This window comes from Excalfactoria chinensis, chromosome 22 (assembly GCF_039878825.1).
Source record: "Excalfactoria chinensis isolate bCotChi1 chromosome 22, bCotChi1.hap2, whole genome shotgun sequence".
Classification (NCBI taxonomy): Eukaryota; Metazoa; Chordata; class Aves; order Galliformes; family Phasianidae; genus Excalfactoria; species Excalfactoria chinensis.
The window spans coordinates 4,027,061-4,053,952 of record NC_092846.1 but is presented as its reverse complement, the minus strand read 5'-3'; the positions used below and the strand labels follow the sequence as shown (position 1 = coordinate 4,053,952).

The window sequence follows — 26,892 nt, the reverse complement described above, 5'->3', positions numbered from 1 at the left end:
AGCTTTTAGATGATTTAACTTGTAAGGAGAAAGGAACACGCTGTTCTTACCAGTCACTTGTAGGTAGGCGTAAGGTTTGACATCTTTAACCAGAAAAATGGCAACAGTTCGTATCTCACTCATTGCATCTTATTTTTTTATAACAGGCCTATGCCTTGCTAACGTTTTGAGTGTCTTAAGTATTGGAAAGCATGAAGATTGCAGGCAACGTTACAGAGCTTAAAATATTTAGGCTTTAACCTTGAAGAGTTGTACCAATTTTTGCAAATGAAATGTGACCTCTCAGGTATTTCAAGGTTAACAAGTCCTCATGGGATTAAATCCTCAGAGGTTGTAGAAACAGCCCTTCACAATGAGCTGTTTTACATCCAACGAATGTTGGATTAACTAAAAAAAACCCATAATGCTTCATTTGCAATAGAGCGTTGACACAACAAACAAACAAACAAACAGGTTTTTAGGCTGGTCCAATTGAGTGAAAAAACTGAATGTCCTGGAAGTGCTCCATGAGCTCTTCAAAACCACTCCACAGTAGATTCAACACAGGAAGGAAGTGCTTCCATGATCCACAGTGGTACAAAATTAAAAGTGAATAGACTTTGGTTCAAAGGTTATGCCCCCTTACTGCTGTGGGTTTGGGATATGATAACATGGTTCAATTATGTAGTGTGCTGAGCATCCCATCCCATCAACAGCTACATACCCTTGTCCAACAAGAAGGCTGCAAGTCCAACATGTCAACTTCTGGAGAGCTCCTGAATGAAGTGGTGATAACCCTCACTTCTTTCACACTCCTGGATCCATCCCTATGGCAGAATGATGGAGCTGGACATGGAGCTGAGGGCACAGTTGGGGCTGAGACTGGGGCCACAATGCAAAGCTCGGGGTGAGGCAAAGTACGCCATGGTGTGAGACAAAGCATGAGGCAAAGCTTGAGGTGATGTGAGGTGTGAAGTGAGGTGTGAAGTGAGGTGTGAGGTGAGGTGTGAAGTGAGGCCTGCAGCATCCATCGCCATGATGCAGATGGCCTAGCAGCTATGCTACGCCATCATGGGCCTTGTGACCGCCATGAGGACAGTCAAAGTCAGCCATCACTTGACATAACCCAAGTCAAGCTTTGCGTCTCCATCCCTACACCTCCCTGGGGGTGACCAAAGAGGACCCCAGCCCTCAGCCCGGCCCTGCCCCCCTCATCCCCTGCCTCCCTGGGGGAGCTACAGAGTCAAGCCATGAGGAGACCGCAACGCGCCTGCGCAAGGGGAAGCTGGGAGGCGGAGCCGAGAAGTGGTGCGCAGGCGCGCGGCGCATGCGCGCTACGACCCCGCGCTGGGCTTGTCGTTGCAGCTTTAAGAGGGCTCGCGGCCTGGCGGGTACGACCCCCCCCCGCCGCCCCGAGGAGCCGCCGGGCCCCCCACCACCCCTCCTGCCGCGGGACGGCGCGGGGCCGGCCCCGGCACCCCCCGATCCTCCCCCGATCTCCCCTCGAGAAGAGAGAGGGAGGCTGAAAGGGAGTGACCCCCGGCCCCGCGCCCCGGGCTGGGACAGCTGAGGGGGGGGCGCAACATGGCGGAGGCCAAGGAGGAGGGGCCCGGCCCCTGCACTAGGGTGAGTGGGGGGCGCGAGGGGAGGTCAGAGGGGAGGGGTCAGGGGGCGGGGCGGCGGGATGCGCCCACCGGGCACCGCCGCTGTCCAGCGCCCCGGGGCCGGCTGTATTGCGGGTGGGCCCTCGGGCTGGGGGCTGCCCTGCGAGGGGGCTGCTGCCCTCAGGCCTTGGTGCTGCTCGCCCCGTGCTGTGGTTCTGTTTTGTCCTTGTTGAGAAGCATCTCAGCATCGTTTGGGGAGCGTGGCATCGCTGAAATGATCAACTTAGAGCCAATGGGGGGGGGCTGTTGATGCCATCCAGCTGTCCAACCTCTTCTTGTTCCAAGCGCAATGTTCTTGTTGCTCCTCTTCAGTTCGTTTCTATTGGCTGTGTGGAAGTGTAGTGAGGCATCAAGATGGCAGCTCCATGCAGGTGGTTCCCAAAGCCATCGGCACTGCCAGTCCAAAGGCTTGGTCCTCTGTTCTCACAGTCTGTAAGTTACACGTGGATCTGCATGAAGAACAGTCGAAGGTTCTTGCCCACGTCTTGCAGCCTGTGAAGGAACTGAGGATGGATAACTTTTGAGCTGTGCTCAATGTAGTCTTGCAACAAGTGAAGCCCTCTTTGTGGAGTGCATGTCATTTCTCATTGAAAGCTTTGTGATAGAAATAAGGTTGTTGCTGCTGTTTTGCATTTGAATCTGTATGGAGCAGTCCATGGGCCGCTAAATGTCTCTGAGCTATCGCGTTCCTTATTTCCAAAGATGAAGAACTTTTCCCATTCTCTAACCTAGGAAAAGGGAAGAACATCAACTAGTTTTCCATTCCTGTATGCGAGAGGAGTTTTGTTTTCTGAATTTATTGCTGAGAACGCAAAATTTGCATTGAAACTCATTGTTGCCAAACAGAGCAGTTGACCTTCCAGGGTGTAACTGGAGCAGTTGCACAGATGTTTGGCTACTCTGCAGCTATGGGAATGAACTTTATCACTGTTTGGTCTTAAAGACATGGCTTTCACCATGTTCTTGCTTACAAGCAGAGTCAAAGAGTCTTGCGGGATTGCTCTCAGTTCTCACACATCTCTGGAGGATCAAGATGTTGTCTGCCTGCAGGATGTTCAAAGAGAAGTGGCTGGATGGAGGGCAGTTACTTAAGAAGCATTAAATAAAACTTCATTTCCCATAACTGAAAAGTTAACAGACATAAAGAAGAACTTTCAGACCACGGTGACAGTCAAGCCTTGGAACTGGTTGCTCACAGAGGTTATGTGGTCTCTGTCCTGGCATCTACTGAGATTGCCATTGCCGTTACTTTGGCATGCTCAATTTATATGACAAGTTACCCAGTATTGCCCAGTGGAAAAAAGAAGTTTTCCTTTTTTCTTCTTAGGAGTGTCATCTGCCAACTAAGATAAAGTCAAAAATTATCTTAAATTTAGTATTATTTTCATTGGTCTCAGGAAAAACTGTTTTTGTGTTGGTTGAGTAATCACCTACTTGGTAGTAATAAGTCCGGAAGTTTCCATCAATTATTGCTCCACATGTCCCTCCATGTTATGGAAAACTTCTGTGTGGTGTTTTTTGGCAGAATTGTGGAAGTTCTTATCACTAAATGTTTAATCTATCCAGAATTAGAACTGATGTATTTTCTGATGAAAATATATCAACATATCCAACTTTTCATACTTATTAATATCGGGATTAGCATAACAGACACTTGTATTTATTTAGTTAGTTAAAATATTTCTGGCACTTCAGCTTGAATTTGTAGGTAACATTTCTGCGTTGAACAGTTTACATTATGAATAGAGTGATCATTTATTTACAGTACTCAATCAACCCATTGAGATGGACAGAAAGGATTGAGGCGTACAATACCAGTGCTGAAATTTGACTCTTGGGCTCTTGGGAATTAGTTTGGTGTGAATAGGTGGACACCTGGGTGTCTACATCAGCAAACAGCTGTTTGCACACGTTTCAATTTTTCATGGGTTTATTTAAAAATTGAAGATCATTTCCTTTGGAAAGTTGAATTTCTAGGTGCTCTTTAGTGGTATAGAGTTGATGAAAATAGATTTCTTTGCAAAGGCTTGAACACCTCTCAGAGGATGCTTTGCTGTCGTAATCCTTGAATTAACCTTGTAGAAATAATAAGCATAATCAAGCTTAGTCTTTTACAGTGAGTCTTTTCATCTAGTGTATAACAAGCAAAAAGAAAGGAAGCTGTTTACCCATGCTTTGATGCTGCTTGTATAGTTGGGATACTGGAAATTAATTCCCAGATTTCACCTGATGTTCTTGAAGCACGGATCTCAATTATCCTCTTGTTTACTGACTATTGTATCTCACCATTCCTTCCAGGCACTCCCATTCATGTTGGCTTTTCCATCAATAAGTCTTGTAGCAAGTTTAATGGAGTGAATTTTCTTCAAGGTTTTCCATCAGTGAATGTCTCAGTTTAGATGATTTCCATCATCTGTTTTATAACGGTGTGCAAGTGCTTAAATGTATACGCATTGAACTTGGAGAGTAGTTTGAAGTTCTAGAAGAGTTTCCATATAGATTATTGTTGACTAAATAATGCTTCCATTGAAAGATGTGTTTAGAATCTCAGTTAATGCAGTTGCTTGCAGCCTGGTTCTTGGGCCTTGGGCTTCTACTGCCTGTGGTCAGAAAGCTCCAGAATAGCCCAGAAGGTTGTACTGGAGAGCAGGAGCAAGATGCAAGCATTCTGGATGCTCTGAACTAACAAATAATGCTAAGGTATAGCAGTCCACTGTGCAGCCTGTGCCTTTATAGGCTGTATTGTAGTATACATGATAAATAAGGACAGGTGGATGTGATGGGGTTCTGGAGGAACGTCTTCATTTCCAGTGTAAAGAGAGAAACGCCAAATCACTTACCTAATAAACTAATACTTAATTGACTGAAGTTAGGAAGGAACTTTGAGGAGTAAAGCAGATTACATAGTTGCTTATGTCTCCTTAAGGACTAAGATAATGTTGCACACTTGTACAAGCTCTCCAGCTTTCACCCCCAGTTGTTATTGGCACTGAACAGTTAGGAGAAGGGAAAGACTGGTGGTACCTGATGGTAGTTGAAATGATTCACCAATGTGGGCCTATTAACATGTAAACCATTGTGTGAAGGAGGGCTGATAATCTCTGCCGTGTTTATCAACTAGCAGAAGGTGCTGCATGAGAACATTCTCCTTGTTTGCATGCAATGCCATCTTGTTGGCTTCTGATTTGAGCATAGATCATAATGAAAAGCAGATGACTTCGGTTTTAAACGTGTGTCACTTTCTTTACAGACACCTAACGTGGTTAGTTATCCATTGAGGGAGATGCTGAGCAGAAGGGTTGTTGTATGGGTCCTCCCACCCCGGGCTGTCTTGTTTCTCAGTGTTACCATAAGGTCTACCTTCCCTTAAAGATGTGGTGATTGCATTCAGTTAATGAGATACCTCCTAGGTTAAGCGGAGTTGCAGGAATTGCATGCTTTGCAGAATATCATCGTCCAAATGAGCTGTGTATTTGGAAGATGTGGCCACAATGTTGAAGTATATGCTTGTGATCTGGGCAGCGCTGCCTGTGTGAGATGCTGAAGTATACAGCTGGAGTGCAGCGTTTGGTTTGGGAGAACTGCTTACTGCACATAGCAGCAGAAACAGGTGATGTTGTGTGGACACGTCTGGTTTTGGAGCTTTTTATATCCGTGTAACTCCAAGAGCTTCAGTTTTCTTTCCCTTCCATATGCGGTGAGAAATGGGAGTTCTCTGAATCTCCAGTGGAGGTGCAGCTTAGCCAGAATCTGTGCAGATTCAGAACAGCGATTCTTCACACACCGTACCGTCCCACCAGCTCGCAGCGGGTTGGTGCTCGGGGATATGGGAGCCATCGGTCAGCAGAGGCTTTGTTTGGAGCCGGTCCATGAATATTCAGAAATCTCAGGAATCTCAGAGAAATCTGAGGGCAGAAGGGAACGATCCGCGTCTGTGTGTCCCGGTGGATCGTTCCGTTCTACAAAGGGAGACATGAAATGCCAGCAGCACGTGCCTGGCTCAGATTGTAGGAAACTTCCACTTAAGAAGGATACAAAGTAAAACTGTACTTGAACAGGAAGGTGGGTCCGCGACATACCGAGCAATGCCTGCCTTTGTCCTTTCCCGTCTATAGGTGTTCGGGTTTTTTTCATGCATCGTGGCATCCATCTCATTACTTTTAGACTAAAACCATAGAAGTTATTAAGAACAGCCTTTCACCGTGCTGAGAAACCCGCCTTGTTCAGCTCCCCCTCCGGGTCTCCCTGTCCCCAAGGCTCACTCGGAGCCCACGCGGCTCTGCCCGGGCTGTACGCTCCCCCCTTGGGCTCTGCCGGGGGGCGGCTAGGGGGCCCTGCAGCGCCCGGCTCTATGGCTCGTCTGACCGCCGGGTTCTCTTCCTGCCGCCGCCGATCTGTTCCTGTTGCAGGTACCCGCGACAGGCCGGCTCTTTGTTACCCTCCGCTCTTCCCTCCCCAGGTGCTCGAAGGTACGGATGGCTGGAGCCGGCTGTGGTTGTGCTCTGGAAGCTCTGCTGCTGATTTGAGGCTCCCGCTGGTGCGGTTTGCCTGCAGCAGAGCGCAGCACGGCTGTCAGCTCGGCATCCCTGCTGCCGTTACATGGGAAAGGTCAGGGGATGCTTCCTGGGCTGCCCACACCTGGTTCCTGAATGGCGGCAAGGATTGGAGTCACTTGGGACAAAAAAACTCCATCTTCCTTAGCAGAATGCTGAAGCGAGGGGGTGTGCTGTGGTGTGTAGGTGCAGGGAAGCTGTGCAGACAAATTGAGGGATCTCTGCCTATTTTTAGTTGGAGTTTTCTTAACATCTGCTTCCTCCCCACAGTTCGCTGCTTGGCGATGCAGTGCAACCTAGGATCAGACTTCAGAAGGCTTGCTGGAAGGATGCGAGCCTGTGTGTGTTAAGTTGCTCTGGGTTTTGGGGTTAAAGACATGGTTTTGCATACAATGCAAGGGTGTAGCCATAGGCTGCTTCTCTTATCACACACTAAAAATCCACTGATTCTTATGTCTATGGATACTCTGCCATCCTGGATTGCTGTTAAAGGTTCTTAGTCATTTCAAATGAGCGCACTGTATGGAATGGAAAGCAGTGTCCTGCTACCCACTCGAAGCAATGGAGAGGCTAATCCTGACACCAGCATGCCATTAAAAAGATGCAGTGACATAACATGGGTTGTTTGGTGGGTTTTTTATATTTATTTTTAAATATATTTATAAAAGCAGCACTTTATCTAGCTGTGAGGAATAGTTAAAACACGTTGCTTCCGGGAATACCTAATTGTTTTGTCATTATTTCTTGTATTATTTATTGCCACCTCAGCAGGCAGTGCATTGCTTTCTGCACAATGCTAGCTAATGAGGCAGAGCCACTAAGGAGGATATATTTTAAAACATTTAATTTTACTTCCATCATGCATTAACAATCCTGTATAAGCTCTTAGGGAAAGCTCCCTACCTTAAAAGCACTAAGAGTCATTAAGTTCCTCCCTGGCAGAATACTCGGCTAAAGTGATTAAATGAAGGTGTTTCAAGGTGTGATTGTCCTGAGTTTTGCTTTGAAACTGGAAGTGAGTTTTGAGGGCTCTGCTGGGATCATTCCTTTGCTATCAAATCCCATTATTTCCTTAAGGACCAAAGTGTGAGTACGGCCTACCAGAAGGGCTGCACTTCAGGCATACTGTCAACTTTAAGGTCTGTCACAAAAGGCTCAATGAAAACAGGGGTTTTGTGAAGCATTCAGAAGCCTCCTCTGGTTCTTTGTCCACTGTGCTCCTTCTGACTCATTATCTCATTACTAGGAATGTTGACATTCCCTTCTCCACCTTCTCAAGCTGGCAGCGCTAATTCAGAATTTGTTGTGTAATTCTTTTCTATATGCTTCTGAACTTGTGGTAATGGTGACTTCTCAGCAGTGTAAGAGCTTTAAATAGAGCTCTGCTTGGGGCAAGAAAGGAAGGAGGAGGATCTGTGATTCTTCATGTTGGTTTGGCTTTTGATTGGATGCGTTCTAGAAAAATACTTCCAGGTTGACCAAGATAATGATGTAGTGCTTTCCTTTTTACAGTTTGAAGATAAATCTGATGCAGTATTTGATATTACAGAAAAATGTAAGTATTTTGATTTATTTACATAAGACATAGCTCAATGAGCCATTTCTTAGAAGTACCACTGCTGACAAAAAAAAAGCTATCTTGCCCTTCTCCTCACCCCTGCTGCTTGTTCCCTCCCCACACTTCCTTCTGCACAAATGGTACAAGCGATAGGAATTAATGTCTTTTCTTTCTTTGGTTGGTTTTTCTCAGATCACCTTCTGTTTCACTGTGTGGTGAGTGGGACAGAACTGTTTCTTTGTCAGCAGTGTTTGATCAGTAATGTTGGTCCAAGAAGGCTTAAAGGGATCGGGGAATTGCAACATTACATGGATTAACAAAGGACCCTTTTACTCACATTTGTAACACACGAAGCTGGGAGATGTTCTGACTGTTTATAACATTCTTTTCCCTAGGTAGTGAAATCCTGGATGCAGAAATGTCTGAGGACACTGTCCACAACTTACCAACTGCCCTCGACAGCGTCTCTTATGAAATACAGAATCAAGCAGGATCTGAAAACTCACTGCTGGATGATGAAGATGATGATGATTATTTTCTGAACTCTGGGGATTTGGCAAGTATACCTGTCGTTGGGAGTGACAACGAAGATGATCAAAATTTCACTCCAAAAGAAACTCTCCCTTCTGAAGACCACCTGGAAGAGGGCAAGAGGGTTACAGAACACGAGCTGGACAGTGAAAAAGATATTCAGATCGAAAATGCAATCCAGAAGGATCTCACTTCACCTTTTGAGCAGGGTCCTGTATTTAAATCAATTCGAAAAGATTTTAGCATAACAAGAGATAATGGCAAAGAGACTTTTTCAACAAAGGACAAGAATAGAGAAGGAAATCTTCAAGAACATGAAAAACGGTTGGAAAAAATCCCTAAAGATACGGATTCTAGGTTGAAAAGCAGTTTTCTTGACAAAGCAGGTAACTGTTGACATCGTAGACCTGGATACCCAGCAAGGAGGAAGGAAGTGCTAGATGGAAATTAGCTATAGGAATAGTTAAAAACATCATCTCCACGAAGATAACAAACATTGCTATACAGAGGGAAACATTTTATCCAAAACCATGAAATACAACAAACTGTGTTAGGAGTAGGATGCGCAAAAGGGCCTGGTAGCATTAGGGGGTGTCTCATCAACCACAGTTTGCTCTAAAACCTCATCATGTCCCTTGTTGTTGTGGTTTAGTAAACCAAACTGGGTGACACCTGAAACTTCCTTTTGGTTTTCTGTCATCTAGCCCCTGAAGCTCCTTTAAGGAATAGATGATGACATTTAGGTTTTGGCCAGGAGAGACTTTTTTGAGCAAAGTGCCAATTCCTCATTATTGCCCATACTTAAAGCAGTATGCTTTTCGTAGTAGCATCACAGGAAGGCTTGCTAGAATTATTAGTGCCTGCAGGAAGTCAGCCAGGGAGTAACTTGAGATCTGCTTTTCCTAGGAGACTGCTCTCCTTTTGCTTCTGGTACTTGAATCTTGGACTTTGTCCAGCAACATGGAGAGAACCAAAGATGCCCGTAATGCATTTCTTATGTGAAGGAGCCTAAAAGCCACCAGTAGTCTTGCTGCCCACACACCTGGTTTTGATTTCCCACACTCTGAAAATTACAGTAGAACAGTGAATGAGAGTGTTAAGAATAACCAGGGTGGAATGTGCAATTTAATTTCATTCAGAAGATTGTACAGAGTGAGGGCTGGCCAACAAGTGAGAGCCTCAGACTGCTTGCTGAGACTCATAGCTTACATTTCTGGTGTTTAAACTTTGCACATATAGCAACAGCATCTTAAAATCAGTGCTTTCAGGTTCCACAAATGATAGAGAAACAATACCATTTATATATATATATATATATACTTATATATATATGTATGTATAAGTTAAAGATATCTTTTTACTCTTGCCTTCAGCTGGAAATCTAGTAAAGAATATTTCTGTGCAAAAGACTTACTTTGGAAAATGGTTAATATCTGCTGTAACAAAGTTGTAGCTGAAAGCTGTGCAGCCTCAGGTAGAGTAGCCTGTAATTGACCAACTTCAGTGGCTGTTCACAGGCAGCATCAAATAATCAGGTAAATCCAGTACTTTTAAAAAGACATATTGCTAAAAACCTGCTGTTTCCTGAGAAAAGAGGAAGAGGCAAAAGACAAACAATGAGAAAGATGAAAGTTGTTGCTCTGAAAATTAATTTCTGATTTAACAGTAGAAACGTGGCAGAATTTAGAACTCACCAGGGTGTAGAAAGCTCAGATTGAACAATTCTGCCTCAGAATTATATGACTGTTTTGCTGGTATAAGAAAACAGTGGCTCAGAAGACTAATGAAAATATCATTTCCTGTTAAGGATTGCCATCTAATTTACAGGGAAAAGGAGGGGGTATTTCAGTGCTCCTGAGATGCTGTCAGGCTGTGGGGTTGGGGATCATTATGAGACTAGGTAGTTTTTAAGGAAATGCATTGGAATCTGTATTCATTTCTATTTAATGTGTATGTTTTCCTCAGTTCATAATCAAGTAGAAGAAACATTACGGACGCAGTTAGCGCCACAAACTCCAGAAACTAACTTCAGGGTAAGCTATAGATCTTTCAAACACTTTTGCAAGTGCAGCAATATACTGGAATAATTCCAAGTACTTCTGTTATATTTGAGTGTAAATTTGAGTATCAAGAAAAGTGATCTTCTGACTCATAGACGTCTTTGCTACTTAAACAGTCTGCATATAATTTTGTAAAATTTTGCTGACCCTCTCTTTGAATTGAGGATTCTTTTGATAGCCACTTTCATGTCCAGCATGGTCTGACTTTGACGGGTGAGTTGATTCCAGACCTGGACGCATCCATCTGACCTGTTGCCTTTTTTCCAAATGAAACAGGGAACAATCAACAGGAGACACTGCCCTACCAACCAAGTGCCCTTACTGACAACCATCTTAGAGAGCTGGGTGGCTTCTGCTTTGTCCAGAGGAGTGTAAAGGATTGGGGGTGGGATGACAGAGGGTGCTGCAGGGAGGTAGAAGCAGCTGCTGCTGCCCTTCGTTTCTCCCACCTTCCAGTGGCAGGACCCATTCCTCTTGGTCTGCAACAGAAACTCCCCTTGGCATCAGCCCAGCTCCTCTTGGCAGATGCAGGAGGGTGAATTCTTTTTCATATTATTGTTTCAGGAGTCTAGCTACCTATTTTCTAGTAAGGAATCTATTGGACAAGAGCTGGGGAATTCCTTTGCACCAAATATTAGAATTAAGGAGGAGCCTTTGGATGACGAATATGATAAAGCTATGGCCCCACAGCAGGGACTATTAGACAAAATTAAAGATGAACCTGATAATTCTGAGGTAAGTTTCCCATTGCATTTCTCATTTTGGTCTGACAACTGACCGCATAAGCTGGACATAAGTTCAGCATTTTATTTGGTTTGTTGACCGAAATCTAACATGAAGAACGTAGTTTAGTAGAAGGATTTCTCCCTCTTGCTCTACCATGAAACCCAACCCCCCGACTTTTTGATGTCGTGTTTCCATGTCGCTGAGTTTTTATGCTTTTCAGCTAGAGACAAAGCAAACTGCTGTAAAACTTGCATTATTAAACCTGTAGCAATGTAGGCACTTCATCTCTACTAGATCTCGCTAGAAAATAAGTCGTGTCTCACTGAGTATTTTGTGAATAGTCACAGTTCGAGCTGCATAGTTTAAGCAGTGCTGTTCCTGCTACTTCCCTCTTTTAAGGTTTTGAGCACAGTGATTCTTTGTTTTGTTTTTATAAACATTTATGCTTAGGGGTCTTACCTCACAAAAAGCATCTGAGTACATACAGCTCAATGAAGTCAAGTGGCTTTATCATTTGAGACTGACATCTTGTGTGATGGCATAGGTAAGAGTTCAATAATTGCAAAATGGAGAAGGTCAGAACTATTGGATTGCATGGTGCCAGGGTGAGGGCTGCTGAGCTCTCACCTGTCTGTTTGCCACTGGCTTGCAATGTTACACCCAGGAGACGATCCATGTTGCAATTCTTGTCTCTTCAGTGCTAATATTTGGGTTGTGTGCCAAACTTTACATGCATTAAAGGTGCTCAAAACTTCCCAAGGCGACTCATCTCACACCAGCAGTAGTTTTGCTGTTCTAGTTCAGGCATTAGTTTCTCTAGTCTCATTCTGAATACTTCTGCTATACCTCATCTTATTTCTGGCCCCGTCTTTCCAACATTTTTCCTTCTCTTCCCATGATAGTTTTGGGTAAATAAAATAAAGACGTTTACTGAGTATTTGAAACTCTTTAGATTTCACTGCCCTTCTGATTTGTTCTGTTCTTGGAGATTAATATCTAACCATGTGTAGATTAGTTAAATCTGTTTCTTCTTTTGTCATCCCCAAATGGCACTGGCTGTGTGGATTTGTGTGGGACATTGTGCAAGATGCTTTGGTTATCAAAGATTATATGTGCGAGGAAATTTGAAGATCTAAGCAATCTGAAGTATCTTATTGATCACAATATTAATTCCTGGGGTAAAAATCCGTAATGATCAACTTTGTCTGATACTGGAAAAGCGTGGGAACTGATGATGGTTCATTTTGGTTTGCTTTAAATCTCTTTTTCCTGTGCATTCTGAAAGAGAAGATATTCCTTGCTGTAACAGGGAGTTGGAGCTGGAAGTTCTCTGCTTCCTACAGTTACACTGCCGTGAAACTGTGCTTCATCTTGCAGAGCTGGTGTTGGGATTTGCTTCAATCTCTATTCCTAGTATTGATTTAAAATGCTTAAAAATACACATTCCTGTAAATAACTAGTTTTTAAATTGTAATAAAATAAAAGCAAATACGGTACATCAGAACCCATCATCATGGCGTGCTCATACACAGCTTAAAACCTCCCTTCATTGCAATGTGAATGCTTGTCTGCTCGTTCAGGTGAGGAGATAACGCTGCTGGGTGTTCTCCTGGGAAACCTGTTGAGGAATGGTTTGGTTGTCTGTGATTTTGCCATGGGAGCCTTAAGTTACCCTGTGTGTATGGCAGGGTGTGATTTTTTGGAGGTGGATTAAGCTGAGGGAGCAGATTGCTGCTGCTGGAAAGTGAAAGCTTATTTTTGCCCAGTGATTTCAGATTGGCTTACCTTGCAGTCAGACAGCAACTGTTAATTTAGCTCAGTCATAATATGACATCATGGCCTCGCTATTCTCAAATGACTGTAAGTAGGTTAAATCTCATCATCCCCGTGGCTCCAAGAGATTATTCTTTTCAGCCTATTAAGATTCACATGTAGAGTGTTACAAGCTGCTTTACGGTTTGAATTTCTAGGAAAACATGGGCAAGAGGCATGGTGTCAAAGTCTGAATAGCTGCTGTGAGGTCAGCTAGTGATTTATAGAATGCCAGCTATTCCACAAGCAACTGTCTGCAGGGATTTTCACATCCTGTACAAAATGCAAGCTTATTCCCCTTGCACTGAAGTCAAAGAGTGGATTGCAATGGTCTGCCTGCTGCCAGCTTCACACCACTGCTTTGTGGAGCTAAGCTGACTAAGAAAATTTAGAAGATTACAATAAAAAGAGGGTTTGTTGTTTTTTTGAATAGTCATCCCACAATCAGATCCTGGTTCAGGATGGGGCAAAACGTGGTTCTCCCAGCTTAAAATTACTTAACATGCTGTAAAGCTTCACCTCAGGCTCCTCCACCTCAGAGTTAAGCACAGAACACTTCTGACCAGCTAGGGCTCAATTTCTGTTCTGTTATTATCATCTATGAATTGGAAAATAGAGCTTATTTCCAAAAGAAAGGGTAATGACTGCAGAGCATTTCTGGTTGGAAAGTTTGTGTAAATGGAATGCGAATGTTTATCTTAACATGTTGATGCTGGATTCTATGGTGCATTGGGATACAGGTGGGAAAGGGAAGGCAGCAGGCATCACGCTTCTGCATGATGCTCTGAGTTGTACACTTTGCTATGAACCTCTGGGTGGGTTCTTTGTGTGGTGTTTGTATGGCAGCAGCTGTGAGCCTGGGCTTTGGCACAGGCTGAAGAGGTTCTTTGTTGCCTTCCTGGGCTTTAAGATTCAATGCAGCGTTATAAAAGAATGGAAATCATGCAACCTGTTATTACATGTGTGTATTTGTTCTCCTTTTCCTTTCCTTTTGTTTTAGGAGTACGGCCAACAGCCAAAAACTCAGGAAGGGGAGCTGAAAATCAGTGCTGTGTTTTCAGTCAGTGGCAGTCCTCTTGGTAAGGAACAGGCAAGACTTTATTTGAATCTATAAAATGCATCACCTCAGCAAATAGCCTCGCAGTTTATTCTGCAAGAATAAGTTCTATTTTCTATGTTTAACCCCAGTATTATAAAAAAACAAAACAGCTTGTTTTGTCTTAGAGATGATGAAAATCACAGGCTGAACAATAATTGTGTATTTGAGGCAAGGGAGAACTGAATGTGAAAGCAATGTTAAAAGTGCATTCTCATTCTTAAGAGCAGTTGAAACAATCTGCAGAAAACCAGCACAGGGCATGGATTATAGATATATAGATATAGATCTGCTGTTTAGTTCTCCCTTAGACCCTGGCGATCCCAATGAAGCCATAAGCTTTATGCTTGCCCCCTGTGCAAAAGGAAGTTATGTGTAATACGTATCTTAACAGCTACTCTGTTTTCTCTCTCTCCTATTTTTTAATTTTAGCTCCACAGCTGTCATCAGGTTTCCAGCCTGCTGTGGCATCTTCTGGCATGAGTAAAATGCTTCCTTCAGTTCCAGGCACAGCTGTTCGGGTTTCCTGTTCTGGCTGTAAAAAAATCCTCCAGAAGGGGCAAACTGCATACCAGAGGAAAGGCTCTACCCAGCTCTTCTGCTCCACACTGTGCCTCACTGGATACACTGTTCCAGCTTGTCGCCCACCAGCTTCTACCAAGAAAACCTGCTCAAGCTGCTCGAAGTAGGACCGCATTTTAAATTGTTTGAGAATAATTGTTACTCAAGCAGATAATGAGAAGGTTTCGGTTTTCATCTTGTACAACATGCTGTTCTGTAGTGCCCACTTTACGCTTCTCTTCCGTATTTGGTGGCTGATGGTGTTATTTGTTAATTGGTCTGTCTACTTTCAGTTCCATTTAGTTAATTGTGTTTTGCACACAGACACATTTAAAAGCTTCTGCTGTGAGGTGTTCCTTTTGTATTTTTTCCATTTAAAAGAGCCCACCTGTGTTTGAAAAGATGCTCCACTTCCCTCCTGGTCTGAAATGTCATTGCGCTCACCAAACAGCCAACAAGGATTGAGTGTTTCAAATAGCTGGGGCTTCAGTATTCAATCAGTTGCTTTCTGCTTAGGTCTAGAGCCTGCTTCATTAAAAAAAAAGTCTTTGGGATAGAAGATCTGCATTTTCCGTCATCCTGCTGGAAACACCAGGGTGAATCTTCAGCCTTAAGAAACATTTCAGTTCTTCATATTCTGTTTTAATTTGTATTATTAGCAGAAGGACACGTCTGTGGCCAGCTCTGTGAGCTGCCAAATTACTATTCAGGAGCTTGAGGCGAGTAAATAACTGTACAGACTGATTGTTCTGGGGTCTCTTTACAGAGGACAGCGATTCATATGAATTATTTGTAGTTATGGAAGTTACTTTGCGAAGTGAATGCTGCTTTGTTCGTGCACCATTTCTTCAACAATAGATTTATTGCTTCCTGTTTTACAAGGTCAACTGAACCAACTTGAGACTTCAGTTAATTATTCCTCTTTCTTGCTCCCTCGGTGTGAAACGACCTTGTAACAAAGTGTAGCAGTCTTGGCTGTAATTTGTATTTATTAAGTTGGAAAGTGGTTTATATCTGAAAAGACAAGAAAGAAGGAGGCATCCCTCCATCTGAGAAAGGAGTATAAAGATTTCTTCCCAATTTGTGGACTTACAGTCTTTGAAAATGTTCTATGAATGACAGTTTCAAAAGGAAGGCTTACATAGTTTATTAAATCCAACGACAGAACAGTAGACTGGAGATTAAAGAGGAAAATAATAGTCAGACCATTTGGGGCACAACTAAATGGGAATTAGAAATCCTCATCTTTTGTTTTTTCCCCTTTTTTGCCTTGTCCCATTATTATTGATACTTTCATTGTTAAAGGGAATTAATCCACATGCCCTGCTTTTTACATTTTTTAGTACGTACTGTGCAAAACCTTTTCCCAGTTCCATTTGAAAGGATTAATTATACAACCTGATGTCTTTGTAGGCCACTCTTAAGACAGGGTACAAAATGTTCCACAGTGTATTTACTTGAGAATTGCACCCAACTGCTTTACTAATAGGAAGAGAAAAATGAAGTCAGGTACTCAGATCAGCAAAAAGAATATCTTCAAATTAAATAAATCCACCATCTTACAGAAAATATTTCGTTTGCAAAAGGGGAAAGGAAAGCGAGTTGCCATGAAACCAGTGTTTATCTCTTTGCTTGTTTTTCTTTCTTTCTCCTGTAGAGAAATACTAAATCCAAAGGATGTGATCACTGCCCAGTTTGACAATACAAATTTCAGTAAGGATTTCTGCAGCCAGTCGTGTCTTTCTACGTATGAAATGAAAAGGAAACCTGTTATTACTATTCACACTAACAGCATTTCAACCAAGTGCAGCATGTGCCAGAAGAATGCAGTGGTAATGGCAAACTTCTTTTCCTTTAAGTTTCCTTTAAAACAGGGAACTTGCTATCTGAGAGATGAACTTGCATTTTCTTTCTGTTCTTGTTCATATCCTTTCTTCTCTTCCAGATCAGACATGAAGTGAATTACCAGAACGTTGTACACAAGCTCTGCAGTGATGCCTGCTTCTCCAAGTTCCGCTCTGCTAATAACTTGACCATGAACTGCTGTGAGAACTGTGGAGGTTACTGCTACAGTGGGTCTGGGCAGTGTCGCATGCTGCAGATAGAAGGACAGTCAAGAAAGTTTTGCAGTTCAACATGTGTGACGCTGTACAAGCAGGTATATTTTGACACGGCGTTACATGAACATCTCTGGTAGATTTTGGTTTATTAGCTAATGGTTTCCATTGCTTTCATGGTCTAAGATGCTTCCTTTAACATTTTCTGCTTAGTTTTTGCTAGAAATGTTGCTCTGTTTCCCTTACCACTGGAAAGGCATACAGAGTATTCCAGTGTGAGAAAAGACACGGTGGGACCTCTTGGCAGCAGCAGTCCACTGTGGCACATTTGGGCCGTCCTCTGAGGAGATAACCATCATCTGACAAAGCACACAGACCTCACGAGCAGAGCCCTTCAGTCAGCCTTTGGGATTGCTCTGAGCATTCCCTGTGCTGTGACAACAGTGGAGCAGTTTCTCACAAGCTGCCTGAGAATCCTTAAAAATCAAGAGCAGTTTAACTGTAGGGTATCTCACACTGCAACACATCCTTCCTGACACTGAAATTGTTGCCTTCTAAACACTGTGTCTCAGGCATGCTCTGCAGCCTTAGGGTTGTGGGTACCATAAATAACAGAAAAACGTGAGAGAGCTCTTCATTTTTGACCCATTTCAGCTGTGAAAATGGTAGCATTTGAACTAAGTGAATAGGAAAAGTGGTAATTAATTACTATCATTTTAATTGTCATATTTATTTTTTTTACTATTTTGAATTTAATGGTGCTGCATTATTAAAAATACTAAGCTTCAGATGCGTGACCAATTTTACTGTTTCCACAGAAGTCTGCTAAAATTACTCCTTGTGCACTGTGTAAATCCTTGAGATCTTCAGCTGAGATGATAGAGAGCACAAATAACTCGGGAAAGACCGAACTGTTATGCTCTGTTAACTGCTTGTCAGCATATAGAGTAAAAATGGTTACTTCGTCAGGTAACTTTATTCCTTTATTCTGCTAAAAACATAATATCATGTTGCTTATATCCAGACTTAATTGGTCTTGAAAGTGAAGGCAGACATTCTTTTCTGGGGAGTGGGGTGTAGAAAGTGGTGTTTGTTTGTTTTAAGGGAAGGATTTTGTAACATAAATAAACCTAGCAGTGACAGTGTAGCCATTTCAGCTTTGTTTATAGAGATCTTAAAGATGATAACAAACCTTAATGTATTTTACTGGTGTAAGTGAAGGCCAAGGAGTGAGGGTGGGGAGGACCCTAGGTTGCTAGGGATACTGGGAGATTAATTAAAGGATCTGGCAAACAACGGGCACTGCAGCTGTAGTGTCTGCTTCTGAACCTGAAGAAGCTTTGTCTTGTCATATAGGGTCTCTGGTTTTGTATGCACAGTGTAAAACTATCTGCAGTGGGACTCGGTGTTGCATAAATCACTTTTTTTCTTCTCTGTTTCACTCTCAGGTGTTCAAGTTCAGTGCAACAGCTGTAAGACTTCAGCCAACCCTCAGTATCACTTGGCTATGTCAGATGGGAGTGTGCGCAATTTCTGCAGCTACAACTGTGTGGTAGCTTTTCAGGTGTGTTATCTTCTTAGCTCAATTAATAGTATAATAAATTGGTGATTTAAATAGCTGGGGTGTCGGGGAAAATACACAACTGTAAAACAAGGCTCTTTTTGCTCCCCTGCAGAATTTGTTCAACAAACCTGCAGGAGTGAACTCAGTCGTACCCCTGTCGCAAGGTCAAGTCATCGTAAGCATTCCCTCGGGGACAACGGTGTCAGCAGGTGGCACCACCTCCACTGCATCTCCCAGCTCCGGGAGCAGTTCAGCTGCAGCTGGTCTACAGAGGCTGGCTGCCCAGTCCCAGCAAGTCACTTTTGCCCGCAAGGTTGTAAAACTCTGGTGTCAGCACTGTAACAGATTATTTGCGACCAAACCAGAACTGCTTGACTTCAAGGTAATAAAGACCAGGACTTCTCCAGCTTATCTTTCTCGATCAAAAAGCTCAGACATTATAACCTGTGTGTCCATGATCTGTTGGTACTGCTCTGTTGTTTGCTGTGATCTCCTGTGGAGGAATTTGGAACCGATTTTGTTATCATTCAGTTATTATCAAAATGAAAACCAAAAAACAGGAAACAAAACAACGACTGTAAAACAAAAAACCCACTGCCAAACCATTACTTGTCAAAATAAGCACATTCCTGACTCTTCATCCCAGGGATCATCTTTTTAATTCCTGGACAAAGCACATGGGTGAGGGCTTGCTGCAGAAAATACTGCTGCCTTTGCTGAAAATCTGTTTGGACTTACTTGCTGGTGCTGTCTGTTGTTGATTTCTCAAGGGCATAAATATGCTGAGTTTTTTTTAGTAACTATTTAAATGTAGTAAGTGGATGTGAAATATTGAAACCAAAACATTCTGACTGTGTTGCAGGGTAAAATGTTCCAGTTTTGTGGGAAGACCTGCTGTGATGAATATAAGAAGAGGAGGAATGTAACAGCACTGTGTGAATATTGCAGAACTGAGAAAATTATCAAGGAAACAGTGCGAATCGCAGGCATAGATAAGCCATTTTGTAGTGAAGGTAAGAAAGAGCAAGGCTGTTTCTCAGAGAAATCAAGTCAGAAGAGCCTTGCCTTAAAACTAACTGTGATGCTAAGGGAAACCTAATCAACTAGGTTAGAAAAATGGATTTTTAGGTTTAGAAACATGGAACTTAATTCACACTTTAATTTTAATGCCATATTTGACAAATTATTCCAGAACCACAAATGCCAAGCACACCACATTTTGATATGGGAGGATGCTTTTGTTATTTTGCTGTTTTTTCTTCTCTTAGGTTGTAAACTGCTCTATAAACATGACTTGGCGAAGCGTTGGGGAAACCACTGTAAAATGTGCAGTTACTGTTTGCAGACTTCCCCCAAACTGGTCCAGAATCTCTTTGGGGGGAGAATGGAGGAATTCTGCTCAGAAGAATGCATGTCTAAATTCACAGTTCTGTTTTACCAGGTAAATCATGACCTCATATTCTTTGAAATACAGAGCATGTTGCGAAGAGGTTTGTATGCATGCGTGCTTTGTTGCTTTTAACATACACGTTTAACTTCTCCCTCGCTGTTCTCCCAGATGGAAAAGTGTGATGGTTGTAAAAGACAAGGTAAACTCAGCGAGTCCCTGAAATGGCAAGGAGAGGTGAAGCATTTTTGCAATCTGCTTTGCATTCTGATGTTCTGTAAGCAGCAACACACTTCTGACCCTCCAGCCTCAAACAACACAGGTAAAACAGGATGTGACCAGCATTACCTCTTAATGCGTGTGATAATGATAGGAATGTTTATTTGGAAACTCAATGGAGTGAAATTTTTAAGACCCTCTATTGGGATGCTTGCCCGCTGTAATTGAATGGGTTCAGTTTAAGGTACGTCTTTTACTTAAGGTAGTTTCAAACCTCCATAGGTAGGAAATGATGTTGCTCATAAAGCAAACCGATGTTTTGGTTTAAATATTAAACACAAGCACTTACTTTTAATCTACTTTCCTAAAAAGCAAAGCCCATTTTAATAGGCTGAAATGTACTGGTATCTACTGAAGGCATAATAAATACATAGCTTCCTGTACTTGATAAGACAAAGCTAAAGGAGAATGTTAATGTTTGCTTAGCAAGAAAAGTCAATTGGAGAAATGCTGAGATGCAGTGGTTGTAAATATACATTTTGGTGTATGCACTTACAGTTGCTGGTTCTGTGTTGTCGGTAGGCATTTGCAGACTTACATTAATGTGTGCTGTAGCTGTTTTGTTGCTCATTATTTCAGCAGGTGGAATGGGGAGGAGGGTGGGAGTGAAGCCCACAGGAATAGGAACTGTGAGTTTCTGTAGGGAATGAAATGCAAAGGGAAGAAAGGAAGAAAGGCGCACAAAGACAGGAAGAGGAAGCGAAACAAAGGGCAGAAATAGCACTGATCCTAAAGAGGGGCATGTTCTCCCAGAGAGTGATGGTGACTGCAACAGTAAGGTACCCATTAAGCAATAAAGAATACTAACTGACAGTTTATAGTATGCACCAGGCCATACTATATTGAACCCTGTGCACATCTCCTGCTTACCTTGGTGGGGGTTGTTTTCTTTGACTAAGAGTAACATATAAGTAACTTTATACCTTCAGGCCATAATTACAGTGTGTGATGTTCCTGATTTTTATCAGTATGTTTGGCTGTTAGTAACGAAGTGGCTCAGAACAGTATTTGTAATGAAATGCAATTATGATGCTTTCAAAGAGTAAGAACCTAAAAGTTCCTCTGCAAGAGTCTGATAAAATTCACCTCATTCATTATTTGTTAGGATCTTGAGGATGGTTCTGAGCACAGTGGGGCATCCATCCGCTTCTGTTGTCTCCCGAGTGCTGCTCTATACTATCAGAGACAGAAAAGTGCCTTCATACTGTGATAAACTTCTGAAAAGTTTCAGTGGATTGGAAACAGCTGAAGTTTGCTTATGGATCCAACTTCTATTTAAGCTGAGAACCTCCAGTTTGACACACTCTCCTCATAAAGCAGGCTTTTGCATCTGGAGATAAATCCAGAGGGTGGATATTGTTTCAGAAACGCCATTATGTCTATCATTGTATCGCTTATTTCTGTTTTCTTCTGTTCATTCCATCCAGCAAACCCCCCTTCTACAGCGCCAGCTTCCTCATCAGGCCCACCTTCTTTGAGGAAGGACTCAACCCCAGTCATAGCAAATGTGGTGTCCCTTGCGAGCACCCCTGCAGCCCAGCCTACGGTGAACTCCAACAATGTCTTACAGGGTAGGACTGTTGAAGATGATTTCTCTATTTTTAAATCTCTATCCCTGGACATCTGTATTTGTTCAGGGGTCTTTTCCACCGAGGACAGCAGCTTCTTCACTGTGTTTCACATCATTGCTGAGAGTTGCTGCCTTGTTCTTTCTTTACCTAAGTATAAATTACGCTGTATACCTGTTCACTTGTTGTGGGCAATGAGGTTTAAAGGGAATTCTTTTTCCCATCCTGGCAGAGTGTGGGTTGTGGTCCTTGGTAAGAGCACAGACTAATCTTGTATGTTGCTTTTTTTTCTCCACAGGTGCAGTCCCTACCGTGACAGCAAAAATAATAGGAGATGTAAGTTTTACAAGAGACTCTTTTTCTCACTTTCGTCCAGATTGTATCAATAACAAGTAAAGTATCCAATATTTAGCACCTTAATTTTATAACTATTTTTCCTGGTTGTGATTGGCATTTAAAATTCATCCAGCTTGCAGTTACACGCTTTATCCATTTTTAAAAGTGTGTGACATCGAAGTTTTCTTGTGTCAATTAATGAATTGATTTGATGGCTTGGCAAGGCTTATCAGGCTGTGGCTCTTGAGATGGCAGTAGCTCTCAAGCACTTTGTGCATGGCTTCTATACTGAAGGCTATTCCGTGGCCAGAGGTGGGATGTGATGTCAAAAGGGCTGCTGTGGGAAGAAGGAAACCAGCATGGGCTGCTGGGACTGAAGTTACCAAGCTCTTGCAGCTTAGCTGTTCTTCCCCACTCCTTTGTAGTGTGGTAGTGAAGCTATGGGGAACAACTGTCACTTCTTACATGTGACTAACTCCTAGAGTTCCTGTTCTTGGGCTCTTTGAGGTATGTGGTGCACATCTTGGAGCTCTCTTAAAAACAGGAGGATTTTACTACGTAGCTTGTTGTTGCTGGGAAATTGGCATCCTTCCTTTTATCTGAAGGGTAATTTATGGATTAGAGTATGATTTTTTCATAATGAAACAGATCGTGTTGTATGAACGCATGACTGAAAATTACTGTTGGCAGAGCACAAAATTAGTACAAGCATAGAAAGTCACTGTGTATAATTAGGAATTGATACTGCCAGCATATGTGTTCAATTTTTATCTACTCCTTGTCAGTGATTTCTCATTGATTTACTAAGGTTTTTTTGAGTGCATATATAACAGCCAGTATTTTTGTCATCAGAAGTAGCTCAATGTAAGTCCTTTTTTTTATCAGCAGTAGAATGTTAAGATCAGAAGTTTATAGAGGTTTTTTGACTACAGAAACCAAATATCTTCTACAATCTGTTTTTTGCTTTGCACTAAAATAAACTGATGCAAAGTCCAGAAAGCACTAAATGGATTACACCAAAAAAATACCACATAGAAAGCTATTTTATGGTCGCTTTTACATTTAATTAACAAAGACAGTTTAAAATCATTCAGTGTTTCATAGTAGAGGACAAGTATTAATCTTACAATGTCTTACTGCAACCAATACTGACTGTGCCCTCGTTTGTATTTTTCCAAACAGGCCAGTACTCAGACAGATGCCCTAAAACTGCCATCTTCACAGCCTCCTAGGCTCCTAAAAAACAAAGCATTGTTGTGCAAGCCAATCACGCAGACTAAGGCCACGTCATGCAAACCTCACACACAAAACAAAGAATGCCAGACAGGTATGTATTTAATCTCCAACTCATTTTATAGAAGTCTGTAGTGCAGTTGAGAGTGTGTGATTTATGCAACAGACTGTTATTTTTTTAGTAGTCTCTTCTTATGGTCTTCTAGTTAGCTGTGAGATATCTGCAATAGCATTTACTTGGCTGCAGACCTTAGCATTTATTTCCTTCCCTTCCATCATTCAAGTATTTGGTCACTGTGCTGCTTATTTCCAAACTGTTCCATCACTACTTGTTCCAGCGGTGCTAAAGTGCGTGATGACTGTGAGCAAAGATGTACTGTGCCCATTCAATTACAAGCAGAAGTCGCTAGTAGTGGAACACCAAATGGTTATGATGGGCACACTCTGAAGTGTATGATGATCGTATGGTCAAACAATTTTTGTTTTGTTTTTAATGTAACAGAAGAAGAAGATGTTCAACCCAAAATCATTGTGGTACCTGTTCCTGTACCAGTGTTTGTGCCAGTACCCCTTCACCTCTACACTCAGTACACACCAGTTCCACTTGGGATGCCAGTACCTGTAAGTTATGCTCAAGTTCACTGAAGAACTGGTTTACAGTTTGGGTTCTGATCAAGAGCCATGTCACTGGGCTTTGTGATCACACATGTGAGTGGTATTTGGAGTCTATGAAGCCATTTCATTCTGTATCACGTTACACTGAGTTGAGCTTTGTTATATAAAAACACCAATTTGTTGGGTTATTGCAGAGATGAAAAGGACTTTCTGTCCTGGAGTTGCTTAAAATTATCTGTAGTCCTAAGAGTGTGTAAGTAAGATTAAATAAGTAGAATCTCCCTTGTGTGTTTGCTGCTTCCCTTCATCCCCAAACAATCTCTAATAATTTCTGCCTGTCTGTGTAGGTACCCGTTCCCATGCTTTTCCCAACTACTTTGGATAATGCTGATAAGATCCTTGAAACAATTCAGGATATCAAAGAAAAGATTCCCATAAGTCCATTTGAAGCAGATCTCCTTCAGATGGCAGAAATAATTGCAGAAGATGAGGACAAAGACAAAACACACTCTCACGGTGGTATGTGGTGCTTTTAAAAGGAAACCGAATGCAGTGAGATAAAGAGGTCCTCTTTTTGTGGTAAATAGGTAGAGAAATGTGTATATAGCCTCTGTTGCCTGCGGTGCTGTAAGTGTCAATGCATTCCTTTTCCCTGATCCTAGGTGCTGATTTAACTTATGTTGGCAGTAACAAGTTGCTAGTGGTAGTAATCAGACCAGTACATCATGCACTAGCAGGAGACAAAAGCAAGAAGGCAGAGCAGCTGCTTTACAAGAATATTTTCACACCAAGCTTGTTAGAGTGGATTCTTGAAGGGTGATGCAGGTTAGAATGTGTTGGAAAGTGATCAAACTATGTAGTATAAGTGGAGCAAGCTAAAAAGAAATGAACAAAACTCTGTATCTGCCTACAGGTGACTCCCAGTGACAAACACGGAGGGGTGGAAATAGTTGGAAAATCAAACATGAGTTAATTCTGCATTTGTGTTTCTCCCATAACAGCATGAGCTTGGCAGAGAGCTGTTAGTAAAACTGTAGTGGAGGATGTGTCGTGTGGAAGCACCATGACCCAATACACGTATTTTTTGGCATTTGCAGTTCTCTATTAGCTGTGTAAGTCGTAAATCATTTGTAGATAAAAGTTTCCTTCTTTTTCTAAGGCTCTCAAACGTCTGAGCATGAGCTCTTCCTGGACCCCAAGATGTTTGAGAAAGGTCAGTTTGACTTCTTTTTGCACATGGACTTTGATCCAGATATATCTTTTCTTCAGACTCTTTATCTGTCCTTTCCCATAGCACGTGGTATATCTCATCGCTCTCATTACAGACCAAGGCAGCACTTACAGTGGAGATCTCGAATCAGAAGCAGTGTCCACTCCACACAGCTGGGAAGAAGAGTTAAATCACTATGCCTTACGATCCAATGCCCTGCCAGAACCAGAACCAGAACCAAAGCAGATCTCCAAAGGTGAAGTGGAACAGGACCTGGAGGCAGACTTTCCATCAGGTCTGTATAGCACTAAGAAAAGTGCATTGTTGGATAAAAAATACACCCAACTTTGAGTCAGTGTTGTAGCCCCAGCCTGCTTAAGGGGGAATATATGATTTTGTGTAGTTAAACCAGATATTTAAAGCAGCAGCAATATATCAGCTCTACTAAAAATCTTTACAGACAGTGTTTTACAGAACCACTGTCAAGAGCAGCAGGTAGTCTTGCCTGACTCCCTTCAATGTGTCATTTTTGTGTTCCAAGGTATAATCCATGTCAGTGGTGCAAAAGAATAGCAGTTATCTGAATGAATGCACCCACTGTTTGGGGGTGGGTTTTTTTTCCTCTTCTAAGTACATTTGTTGCCTAGTTGTTCAGACAGAAAGTACTGTTTGAATATACAGGAGTTACTGGCATTGCTAGGGTACTTAATAGCTTTAAGTGACACTTCTTGGGCTTGTTGAATCATATAATTTAAATTCTTAATGGTGTTGATTTGACTTCAGACTCATTTGACCCTCTCAGTAAGGGACTGGGTTTGCATTCACGTTCACGAGCAAGACGGAGGCACAGAGATGGCTTCCCCCAGCCGAAAAGAAGGGTAAGAAACTCCTCTGGAATGTTAATTCCTTGCATTTACAGTAATAATGTTGGAAGAATCCCTAGGATTAAAAAAAAACAAACTATTGATCCAGGGTGGAAATGAGAATTTGATTTAGTTATGCTGTATTTTTTCCTGTTCTTCTTCATGAGAAACACTTTCTCCTCTGCATGTTAAAAAATGCATATGTCTACCTTCAGCTTCTGTTGCAGGAGTAGCATTTTGTTATCATGTCAGTTTACCACTCTCTTTATAAGAGGTGAAGCGAAGCATGCTTGTTAAGCTTCTTTTTGCTTTGCTTTGTTTGTTTTCCTATAGGGACGAAAGAAGTCTGTAGTTGCTGTAGAGCCCCGCAACCTGATGCAGGGCTCCTACCCAGGGTGCTCTGTTTCTGGGATGACCCTAAAGTATATGTATGGGGTGAATGCCTGGAAGAACTGGGTCCAATGGAAAAATGCGCAGGAGGAACAAGGGGACCTGAAGTTTTCAGGTAAACAGAAATAAATGGTTGAATAACTCTTGCTTTGTTTTTCAGGACAACATTGTTCTACTCATGGCTATTTTAAAACGTAAAGTTTTCAGAGCATCTTGCATTTAAAAATCTCAGCCATTGCATTCTTAATTGATCCATTATCTTTTAAAGTAGACTCTGAAATGCCAGATTTCTTTCCAACACAAAATGTTGATCTTTTAACCTTAACTTAGTGCGTTTGCATGCACTAATTCTTCACTTCTAGAACAGATGTTTTGTGCAGCTGCAGAGTCTTTACTAAGCTGTTACTGGAGCACAGTTACAAGCTGACTGCATGGACTTGGCCCTGTCCTCTCATCTGGAGCTCACACATTCACAAAGTATTTGTCAGCATCAGTGTTAGCTGTAAAAAGCTGTGCACCACAGTGTTCTTTCTGAGCGTCACTGCTGGAAACAAACCTTCCAGAAGCGTACCCATTCAGTGCTGCACTCTGCCTGAAACTACCTTTAAAAGGCATGAATTGTTCCTTGCATCCCGCTGGAGTGATAGATAATAATGACAATATAAATGTCACTTCTGTTTGTTTTTCTAATTATGGATGTTTTTGGGGTTTTAGTTTTGTATGAAAGCACAGCACTCCTAAGGTTTGGCTGTGTCTGACTCCCTTTTTCCCTGGTCTCAAGTCTGTCTTACATGCTCACACTGTGTTTTGTGGGCAAGTTTTCAGAGTGCAGCACAGAATTTAATTTAGT

General features: G+C 42.2%; 1 protein-coding gene across 5 annotated transcripts in view; it reads left to right on the top strand.

The window, feature by feature from the left end:
• Positions 1-1,306: 1,306 nt before the first annotated feature.
• Positions 1,307-26,892, top strand: part of LOC140261695 (zinc finger MYM-type protein 4-like) — a 33,338-nt gene continuing 7,752 nt past the window's right edge. For 2 of the 5 annotated variants that reach the window (XM_072355418.1, XM_072355423.1), the window contains exons 1-24: positions 1,307-1,605; positions 7,709-7,751; positions 8,150-8,671; positions 10,251-10,318; positions 10,910-11,080; positions 13,884-13,962; positions 14,412-14,664; positions 16,198-16,372; positions 16,486-16,698; positions 17,416-17,566; positions 18,046-18,161; positions 18,274-18,543; positions 19,024-19,174; positions 19,430-19,602; positions 19,720-19,870; positions 21,255-21,398; positions 21,694-21,731; positions 22,914-23,058; positions 23,467-23,585; positions 23,927-24,098; positions 24,739-24,792; positions 24,905-25,084; positions 25,573-25,667; positions 25,986-26,157. In XM_072355418.1, coding sequence (XP_072211519.1) covers positions 1,564-1,605; positions 7,709-7,751; positions 8,150-8,671; positions 10,251-10,318; positions 10,910-11,080; positions 13,884-13,962; positions 14,412-14,664; positions 16,198-16,372; positions 16,486-16,698; positions 17,416-17,566; positions 18,046-18,161; positions 18,274-18,543; positions 19,024-19,174; positions 19,430-19,602; positions 19,720-19,870; positions 21,255-21,398; positions 21,694-21,731; positions 22,914-23,058; positions 23,467-23,585; positions 23,927-24,098; positions 24,739-24,792; positions 24,905-25,084; positions 25,573-25,667; positions 25,986-26,157 — 3,697 coding nt within the window. In that variant the 5' untranslated portion in view covers positions 1,307-1,563. The remainder of the gene's footprint in view (positions 1,606-7,708; positions 7,752-8,149; positions 8,672-10,250; positions 10,319-10,909; positions 11,081-13,883; positions 13,963-14,411; positions 14,665-16,197; positions 16,373-16,485; positions 16,699-17,415; positions 17,567-18,045; positions 18,162-18,273; positions 18,544-19,023; positions 19,175-19,429; positions 19,603-19,719; positions 19,871-21,254; positions 21,399-21,693; positions 21,732-22,913; positions 23,059-23,466; positions 23,586-23,926; positions 24,099-24,738; positions 24,793-24,904; positions 25,085-25,572; positions 25,668-25,985; positions 26,158-26,892) is intronic. The other 3 variants (XM_072355419.1, XM_072355421.1, XM_072355422.1) reach the window with 3 other exon arrangements.